The sequence below is a fragment of the Anarrhichthys ocellatus genome, unplaced genomic scaffold (genome assembly GCF_004355925.1).
Source record: "Anarrhichthys ocellatus isolate YVR2014 unplaced genomic scaffold, GSC_Weel_1.0 scaffold64, whole genome shotgun sequence".
Lineage (NCBI taxonomy): Eukaryota > Metazoa > Chordata > Actinopteri > Perciformes > Anarhichadidae > Anarrhichthys > Anarrhichthys ocellatus.
This window is the reverse complement of record NW_022280094.1, coordinates 2608882-2619440: the sequence shown is the minus strand read 5'-3', so window position 1 is coordinate 2619440 and position 10559 is coordinate 2608882. Positions and strand designations below refer to the sequence as shown.

Sequence of the window (10559 nt, the reverse complement as noted above, 5' to 3'; positions counted from 1 at the left end):
ACACACACACACACACACACACACACACACACACACACACACACACATGAAAACTCACCAAATTTTGGGGACTTGTCAGGCCTGGTGAATATAGCCATCTGAAAAAGAATGCATCTTTCTGTGTTAAGAAATGGCTCTCTAGCGCCCCTTACAAGTCGGACCGGCGACGCCCCTCGACCAGTATGTCCAATTGACTTGAAATTTGACACATGTCCACTTGAGCTAGAGCTACAAAAAAAACAATCAGACCCCTCAGCTCCGCCTACTTAGACTTTCCGCCATATTGAATTTAGTGTAAAACACATTTCTGCAAACTCCTCCTACATGCTTAGTCCCATTACAACCAAATTTGCTGTGGATCATTACTGGATCTACGTCATCAAAAGTTATCAAAAGCTTTTTGATATCTCTTTTCCTTTACAAGATATGTACCAATAAACTTCTTAGGGGCGTGGCTTAATATCAATACATATGACTTCTCAACCGTTTGTCCTAAAATTACCAGATTTTCAGCATATGTGCACATTGCATCCTCTAACATACCCTGAGATTTATTTAGCATTCAACCACTAGGGGGCGCTACAGTAAACCCTCAAAGTTGTGCTTTTTGTCACTTTTTGCAGATTTCGCACTTTAACGAACTCCTCCTAGAGATTTTAAGCGATCAACTTCTACTTTGGTCAGGACGCTCTTAAGACCTTTGTGATTAAAAGTTATCAAAATCGAGAGTTTTCATCAAAGAACCTTGACGCGGCCATTTTGCCTCATTGCTTATGAAAAAAGAAGTTGTTATAACTCCAAGGTACATTATCCAATTCTCACAAAACTTCTAATGCATGATGCTACTTCAAGCCTAAATATACTTCAATTGAAAATATTTCAATAACTCATAGCGCCGCCTACTGGCTAAAGGAAATGTCATATTTTATACTTTTATTTATTCCTCCTAGCCAGGTGATCGGATGAGTCTCAAATTTGGTATGGATAGCCTTAAGACATTGATGATAAATCGCCATGAATATTGTGAGTTTTCGTTCCACGCTGTTGCCGTGGCGACGCATAGTTTGCCATGAAAAAGGAAGCTGATGGTTTAGTGGGTTGGGATACTCAAAAACTCATGGAACTTTGTACATATGTCACAGGTCATTGGAAGAAATAGTTTATATGATTTTCTTTATTGGCCGTTTTAAATTGCCTCTATAGCGCCCCCTACAATATTTCAAAAGAGCAGCCCTAGCGCTACGTTTTGGCTACATGTATGAAACTTGGTAGGCACATGTATCCTATGGAGACTTAAATATAAGTCTCTTGGGACCATGCTCTAAACCCTACCGGAAGTCTGCCATTTTCAATTTTGTATGAATTTATACAATATTTCAACGATGCAGCCCTCGCAGTACGTTTCACTATCTATATATAAAATTTAGATGAAAAACATTTGGTAAACAGATGTATCACATGTAGACTGACAAAAAAGCCCCCAGAGCTCTAAGCTCTAAACCCAACCGGAAGTCAGCCATTTTGAATTTAGTGAAAAAAAACACATTTTTGCGAACTCCTACACGCTGGCTCCGATTTCTACGAAATTTGCTGTGGATCATAAGTGGATCTAGATCATCAAAAGTTATCAAAATATTTTTGATATCTCTTTGCGTTTACAAGATATGGACCAATACACTTCTTAGGTGCATGGCAAAATATCAATACACATAACTTCTCAACCATTTGTTCTAAATTTCCAAAATATTCAGCATATGTGCACATCGCATCCAGTAACATACCCTGAGAATTGTTTTGCATTCGACCACTAAGGGGCGCTACAGTAAACCCGCAAAGCCTACTGGCTAAAGGAAATGTCTGATGTAACTCAGCTGGACTTCTCAAACTTCTCATGCTTGATAACACTCATGGCCTGAGGATGTCTACAAGCTAATTTCCACAAATACTCACAGCGCCACCTGCTGGCGAAAGGAAATCTGGATTTTATGATAAACACCTCCGATTTACATGACTTTTACACAATGTGGTTTATATTTGACACAGAGCTACATGGTGCATGTTTACCCTCGTTCTGCAGCGCCAGGCAGCGGATACAGGAAGCATCAGACTATTTGCAAAGCATCATTTCCGGCATCAGGCGGTCCACGCGGGATTAAAAACGTCTCACTTGCGGACGCGCTTTCCGACGGTCGCGGACGTTCTCGGCCGCGCAGGCCGGAGTCCCGCCGCCACCCCCGACACGCTGGAGGATGCGAGGGCCCGTTGAGCTTTAATTTTATTTTATTTTACCAGTTGGTGGCGCTAATGCGCCAATTCATCATTTGCCAACCGCCACTACACCTCAAAGAAGAAGAAGAAAGTTTCGCGTGCCTGTGGATGTTGTGCTTATGAACGCCAGCGCCAGCACAGATCTCGTTCTGTTTTTTTAATAAATCATGGCCGAAGCTTCGCTAGAATGATGGAGGGGTTTGTTTCTAAGCGCGCACGGCTCGTCCGGTTGTAATAATACTATGAGTGAGGAGCGGAGGACCGAGGCTGCCAGGACGGAGTCATCAGAGTAGTGTAAAAAAAGTATTTCAATCGGCTCAGGCACCGAAAGGAAGCACCGAAATATGCGTTATTATTGGCACCGAAATATTGGCACCGATTTTCGGTACCCAACCCTAGCTGCGAGCCAGCAAACTTTTTCCAACAGATGTTTTAAACCAGAGGAATTAGTTTGAACCATTCACTGCAAGCTAATCTAGTTGTATCATAGCTAACGTTATTGTCAAAATGTTACCTTCCATATCCAACAGTAACTTGGGGAGAGTATCTATTACATAACTGACAAATGATGCACTTAAAGTTCTACTCCTGTAACAATCACAACGCTAACACTTTGAAAATGGGAATGAAAGTTGAGTAATTTGTTTGAGCACAGGAAGCAGAGAAGTTTGAGAGGGTCTGAATAAAAGTGGAAGCATGTTAAGTCACAATTGCTTCCTGAATGAGTCGAAACAACAACGACTGTGCCAAAGTTAACAGGCACTGTTGAGGCTCCACTATGGTGGACAGCAGAGAGGCTGAATGAGAAAGTGAGTGTGGGAGGAAAACATGGCTGTGCTTTAAAGTGTCTGCTACTTCTACTAACTGTTACTGCAAAGACCCCAACAGCATTAGATTTCAAATAGAACGTATAGGCTACATACATATGGACCAATCAATAAAGCTTCAACTGCTACAATATATTAATAAAAGACATACGGTATCATTTCCTACAAATGACCTACAGAACTCTGCGTGGTTGTTTTTCTGGCTCTCTGCTCTCTGTTTTATGTCTCTGCATTAAACATTAATCAAATATTAAATTAAATACAAATGAAATTAAAATGAATCAACGTGCATCTAGACAAGGTCAGTGTAAAGGCAACTGCAAATAGCAGAATCTGCTCCAAAACACAGGATAACATCAGGAATAGGAATATGAGCCAGAGAGCAGGAGCTAATACCCTTTTTCCAACTGAATCAGCATGTATGTGCGCTTTAGAAAACCGGCTAAATGTAGGCGATAGATTCCTTTCTTATTGGAGAATGCCGGAGCCGGTACCGTAGCCTCGGTTTTATTTCCCTGCTGTGTCACATTCAATGTGCACTGGAAGCAGGATTACTTATTCAGTCTCTCTGTCAAACTCTCAAGCCAGAGTTGGTGATTGTTAGAACAAGTTTGAATGAAGTGTGTTTTTAATGATCAGCGAGGTAAAATTACTGTTGTCTGAATGGAGTCTGGTGGCTTTGAGGAAATAAAATGTATTAATTGTCCAAATCCCAGATGATTGTATTTATTGTATATATACACTTCAGCACACCTCTCACAGCATCGCAGCAGATGGAATGTTTCCATTAGCGCTGTCTGGAGCTGGAGGCGATAAATAGCCGTGACTACAGAGTGCTGATTGTAATCCTTCACAATAAAGACAAAGCCTCATGTTAGCTCTGTTTTTGTCCAGTGAGTGAAGCAGCTGCCTCCTACAGAGGAAAGCCTGACTGGTTTGACTCCAATAGGACAGGAACAGGGACCAAACGGTGGAGGCAGCAGACTGAAGTGAAGCTACCGACCTCTGTCTGCATCTACAGCGCTCAATGCTGCACATGAGCTTTTACTGGAGCAACCCAATGACCTGCACCAAGACCTCAGTAGTACAGCTTCTCAGCATAAGGTCACCTGTGGCGCACTGCCACACCACCGCACACAGTCATATAGAATAAAGACTCCACTAGAACTACGCTCTTATTGGTTGTATCTTTATTATGGTGTATTTAATAAATTATGTAATTTAAATATATATCAATAATATATTTTATAAAAGTTGATTTGCAGAAAAGCTGATAAGAATCAGTTCTCCCATCTAGTGTGCACCAGGCCATTAGTGAAAATGTCTCTTCCTCTCCTTTTTGTTAGAATATCCTGCTCATGGAGTAGCTGCATCCTCTGTCTGCTTCCATATCTTCATGAAGTCTTACTGTGTTCTCCTGGCACCATGCTGAATGACTTCAGCTGTTAAACTGGGAACAGCCAGAATTCTGCTTTGTCAAACCAATCCCTTCTAGTTTTAGAGGATTATTCTAGTATATTACATTATACAATGTGTTGGTTATTATTTACATAATTTCCTATTAGTTATGATACCATTGCTCCACTCAAAGCTCTTTATCACTCCATATCATCATTCACCCATTCATACACTGATGACAGCTACCATGTAAGGTGCAACCTGCCCATCAGGACTAACTAACCTTTATACACCGTAGGCACAGCTACGGGAGCAATTTGGGGTTAAATGTCTTGCTCAAGGACACATCGACATGGAGTAATCAGTGGATCGCAGTGACCGGCCATCCACTGATTGAAGGACGACCCTCCTCTACCACTGAGCCACAGTATGTCCTGACACCTGACGTCAATGTGAAGACCTTGGGCTCCGAGAAATGGACGATCAAGAAAGCAATCAGCCCAACAAAAGACTGTAATAAATAAAAAACTAAATTGGCTGCAGGCATCGTTATCATTGCTGATACACATCTACTGTCTATAATATCTATACTGAAATTCAAGTATATTGAAACATTTCAAACGATACCCAGCCCTGTTCATTACGAGATTCTCATGAATATAATAACATGTAGGAAAGCTGGCAGCTGCTGCTGGCCGACACGGTGTGCCTTTTAAACCCTTTGTTGGGATTGAATGACGGCCCTTCTGTGAGCTCTCCTTTATTCAAACCAGCAGTGAAGCTGCTGATATCCATTAGAGTGGACAAAGAGACACAGACAGGCCCGCTGTTTAACACACTTACAAATCAGCTGCAGAGAAGTTAGAGGAAGGGAAAAGTGTGTGTGTTACACCCAACACTACCAATACACTTAAACAAAGCAGCCTCCGGTGTGCATTTCCTGTTTGCTCCATGGAAGTCATTATAGCAGCTCCTCACATAACACAAGTAGACCCAAGTCTCTTATCTGAGAGACACAGCCAGTGTCTCCTGTATGGAAAAGGAAAACTTGGGCTACACAGAGCCACACAGCGGATGAATTCAATTGTGGTGAGAAGGGGGACCAGAGTCCCTTTCAGTCCGACATGGTCACAAGGACCCTTGATCCAGAGCCAGTGGAGGCAAACAAACAAAGCCCTCTGATGAGGACACTAAGCTACAGTTAATGCAACAAAGTTCATGACTTTAAGACCGGTAAAATACCGTCAAAAAGATAGGTTCCTTAATCCATTGATCAATCAGAACATGGTTGAAACATTTCCAGTTTTCCAGAGGCCACTGTGACAAATGACTTGTTTAGTCCAACCAGCAGTCCAACACCCAAAGATAGTCTACAATGATATAAAGCAGAGGAAAGCTAAAGGAAAGGAATCCTCACTTTCATTTTCATGAATCAACTTATCATTTCAGCACTTCTCTTTATGATTTATTAACTAGTTTTCTGTGCACATTAGATGACAATATATGATAACAGTTTAAATAAAATAGCTGTAGCAACAACCCAGGTTGCAGCAACCTCCAGTTCTGCCGGATGAAGCCAATGTGGAAGTGTTTTAAAGCTGCATTCTCTCTAGTGACCATCAGCGGGCGACTCCTCTGGTTGTATAGAAGTCTATGAGAAAATGACTACTTCACTCGATTTATTCCCTCAGTAATCATTGTAAACATGAGTTTATGGTCTCAATCTCTAGTTTCAAGTATTCTTCAATACAGCATGATGTTCATTTAGTACATTATGGTCCATTTAGAGTCAAACAGACCATGAAGCAGGGTGTGCTTTAGTGTGGGGCTACTGTCTTTGAGAGGTCGCCGTCACTACCAGCGCCATATATGGTTACTTTCGTTCACTGGTTGCAGAAAGCCAAGATGGCCACGGCCGTCATCCAAGATCGCGACGGCCAAATCACCGAACTTGAGGCTTCCAAACAGCAGTCCACAAACCAATGGGTGACGTCACCATGACTACATCCATTTTTCATGTACAGTCTATGCTTACAGAGGATGACCATCTCATACTGATTTACTATTTTTTGCATTTTATTCACTCATTATTTCCAATCGCTTACACTTGAAAATAATAATTAGGCTGATCTGATTAATTTATTTCATGACATAGACTAGTCCCAAACAGTTTGGGCTGATATAAAACAGCAGAGCCATTTACAATCATGAAATGATGATTTTTATATATTTGGTAAGCACTGTCAATATTAACACCTGCATTGATGTGGTAAATCAAATTACAGTCACAGCTTTTAGTTTACAGCCTAAAAAACATGTTTCAGTGTGCAGTTACCCTTTAATAAAGAGCTACCGGCTTTACAGGAACACCTTCATTTCATTGTCAGGTGATGTGGAGGTTCCCTTTTACACTGTGATCTGTAGCTCGAATGACAGACAGGGATCACCCCATTCACTAATTCATCTCTTTTTTTTCTCATGAATTATAAAAAAAATCATTGCTGCTGAACCCCAATAACACGATTACTAACCTACACTTTTGCCGACTGAAAAACCTAGACTGAACTTTTCTTACCTAAAGGTAATAATCAAAGTCAGAGTAGAGTTTGCTAGGATTATTAGCTGCCACTGACCATCAGTTTACTGCACCATATATATTAGCCCCTTTACCAGTAATATTAAGTGGAGTCTTTAACCCGGCTAGTCACCCCCACTGTGAGCTACTGCAACAACAGTCAAACATGTCATGTCACGTATGGTCCACTTTAGCTCAACAGTGCAGCATTGTGTTTGAAGAGACAATGCTAGTAAAATAAAAATAAAAAAGTACTGTTAGCCAGTATTAAATGGGGTTGTGGGCTCCTATTCATTGCTTTCATCCTTTATTCATATTTATTATCAACCTTTGCAGGCAAAACAAGCTAGCGAGCAAGTCCACTTTAGCAACTGAGCCAAACATGCTAACTAATTTAACATTGTTCAAGTCGTTTAAAACAAGTTGGGAAGAAAGCAGCGTTATGTAATGTCATCCAACCTGCATGTGCTCCCATGTGACGTAACATGGAAGTGTGTTCACAGAATGTCCACTACATAACTCAGAATAGCCTGGTCCACCAGCTGCTGTTTTTAAATGGAGCTCTGACAGAGCGCTTGGTAGTTCATTCTCAGCTAAAGGGTTATATCACAAGACTTTCCATGTGTTTTCATTAACAACTGGTCAAATGTTTTACAGGACGGGTGGGAACCCTGTGCTGAAATGAGCTTCAAAATTTGACTCTTGAAACCAATAAAAAAAATTTAAATAAAGGCATTGCTAATGTTAGCAGGGAAACCTGGACTCTCACACATCCTGATCAGACGCTTAGATATGTCTGAGAAACAGCATACAATTACTGTAAGAAGAAGTACATACAGTACAAGTACAGAATCAGAACTCAAACACCCCTGAGAATCTGGGATATCACAGTGCTCTACTTTCTGCCTGTTGAGAAGCATTTCTGACACAGGGCAAAGGAAAAATGAACATATTATTAAATGTTTGGAGGAGTTGAGGCTCTGTTGAAAGACCTTTTGTTTCATTATTGTTTCTGTTGTGGTTAGACAGCCACATTCAGCTCAGACATCAACATGAGGAGCCAATCAATTTGTCTATACCTTAAAATCCAGCTAAAAATCACATCTAGTCATCTTTTTGGTAAAACTGATCTCGGTTTGATTGACAGCAGCTGGCAGGCTGCCAGAGTTCCACCAAATCGAACGAGAGGCCAAGTAAAGAAACTTGCTGTAGTGTTCATATCAAAGGCAGACAGCATGTTGATGGTAGTGGTACTGAGGAGTTCTAGCCTGCAAACTGATATTAGCAAGCTACAGTGCAGGACAAGACTTGTGTTCATGTGTGTAAGTCAGTGAGATAAGAGGGAGACTTCAGCAGGAAGGATAATGTGCTAGTTGTTCGGAGTCTGTGTCTCTTGTGTAGTGTAGCAGCAGCCGTCTGGTTCAGTGTGACCGTCTGCTCTGCCTGTGACACAACACTGATTTGATTGGCTGTATCAAAATAAGGTCTCCATCTAAGTACAGGTGGAACTAACGGTATTCCATCAAGATTTGGCAAAACTAGTGCAATCATGAAACCAAAATCTATATAGGACAACACAGGACACGTGATGTACAGAGAATATGTGTACGCTGTAGCAAATGCAATCGTATTTCAGATGGACTTCCAAGGGTAAAATGTTATACTTGAAAATAAATAATTCAAGAAATTACAGTAATGTCACAAAATGCATCATGTCAGCGAGAAAAGCACAATTTTAACAACTGCTTTTATAAAGCCAAGGCAGGAGTGGAAAGTCAGACAACCAGGGTATTCTTTCAGAATACAAGGCACAACTAGTTAGCAGGACACCTTGACTTTACCGTCATCCTCCCACATCGTGATCAGACACCGAGATATGACGTCTTACAAACAGCTCGTCAATAAGCCAGAGGCCAAACACTGCTTCCCTGAGAATCAGGCACATTGCTTGTGTTTCTGCTGTAGCTAATCAGCCTGTGGAAAAAAGTTTCTGAAACTAGACACTTGAAAAACCGGGAGAAAACATTGAAAGATCTTAGATTGTAAGACATCGAAATAGAGCGCCACTCATGCCAAAGAGAGAGCAGCAGAGGCCTTTATCTGTTGGAACATAGAAAGTGGACGAGCTGCTTACATGTCTGGCCTCCCTGCGCAGCCCCTCGGTGTTCCTCAGCCAGCGGCGGCTCAGCTCGCTCAGCTCCAGGATGGGCTGCACCTTCAGCCTCACCGTGTCTCCTGACTGACGGATCATCTCCACGATCTCGTCACGGCTCTTGTTCTCCACATTCCGCCCGTTAATCTCCACCAGCCTGTCGCCCGGCACCAGCCCCAGCGCCAGGTCCTTGGTGCCGGCACCGGGCTCGGCAAAGTGGACCACCCGCCTGTACACTCCTCCATCAGGACTGTGGTCCAGCATAGTGGTGCGACGCAAAGAGAATCCAAAGTCCCCGGTGTTGCGGCGTTGGAGCTCCAGCTCGCGTATTTCTGGGGCACTCGGTGCGACAACAGCCGGTAGCTGCAGTTGTGCGGGGAAGGTCTTGTCCACCACTTCAGGGATGCAGACTTTTTTGGTGGCTGGTGCTACTTCAGGCTGCTGCTTCAGGCTGTGCTTGCGGAGCATGCTGAAGACTTTGCTCTCCACTTGCGGGGACGGGGCAGCAGAGTTCTGGCCTGAAGGAGTGGAGCCCTCTGATGGGCTCTCCTCTTTACTCCTCTGGGAAAAGGAGAAGCGTTTCATCATTTGACCCACCTGGGAGGAGTTCGTCTTGGCAACTGAACCAAATTGAGCCACGCGATCACGTACTGAGCTGCGATGTCCATCCTGTCCTCCTCCACCCTCACCCTTCAGGTCATCGGTGGAGCTGGCAGCGCTAAGCTGGTCATCCAGAACCATGCTGCTTCGGTTGCTCAAGCCGTCCAATTCAATATCAGTGAGGGTGAGCTCGTTGCTGCTGGCCACTTTGATGGGAATGGGGTTGGAGATCTCCAGTTTATTCTTGGACTCACGCTTGGCCTCCCTCTTCAGGTTGAAGAAGCCACGGCGCATGCTCATCTCTTCCAGGCTGCGCAGCTCCGCTGGAGACATCCTCTCCTTTTTATCTTTCTTCTCCTTCCTACTCCCATCCCTCTCCTTATCCTTTTTCATCAGGTTAAACATGGTGACCAACGCTGAGTTTCTGTCCACCACGGCTCTATATTCCCTTCAGACGGAGGTCCAGTTCACAGGAGCTTTTGTTGTGACCACCAGGGACGAATCCCCTGGGGAAAGAGACAGGGAGGGCACAGTGTGTCAAACTTCAAAATACTAAAAGTGAAGTGGAAGAGAATGTCTCTGATTTTCATGTGAAGCTGGACACAGCTGACAAATATAGTCATACACCTTCATATTATTGATTTTCCACATTTTTAGATTATTAACAATGCTAAAATACTTAATATACACTCAGCTGAAAAGGATTTTTTTTCTCTTGACTGTAATGATATCTTAAGTA

General features: G+C 42.7%; 1 protein-coding gene across 5 annotated transcripts in view; it reads right to left on the bottom strand.

Moving 5' to 3' along the window:
- myo18ab (myosin XVIIIA b) overlaps nucleotides 1-10559 on the bottom strand; it is a 143218-nt gene that overhangs the window by 129703 nt on the left and 2956 nt on the right. For all 5 annotated transcript variants that reach the window (XM_031872466.1, XM_031872465.1, XM_031872467.1 and 2 more), the window contains one exon: nucleotides 9203-10326. In XM_031872466.1, coding sequence (XP_031728326.1) covers nucleotides 9203-10225 — 1023 coding nt within the window. In that variant the 5' untranslated portion in view covers nucleotides 10226-10326. The remainder of the gene's footprint in view (nucleotides 1-9202; nucleotides 10327-10559) is intronic.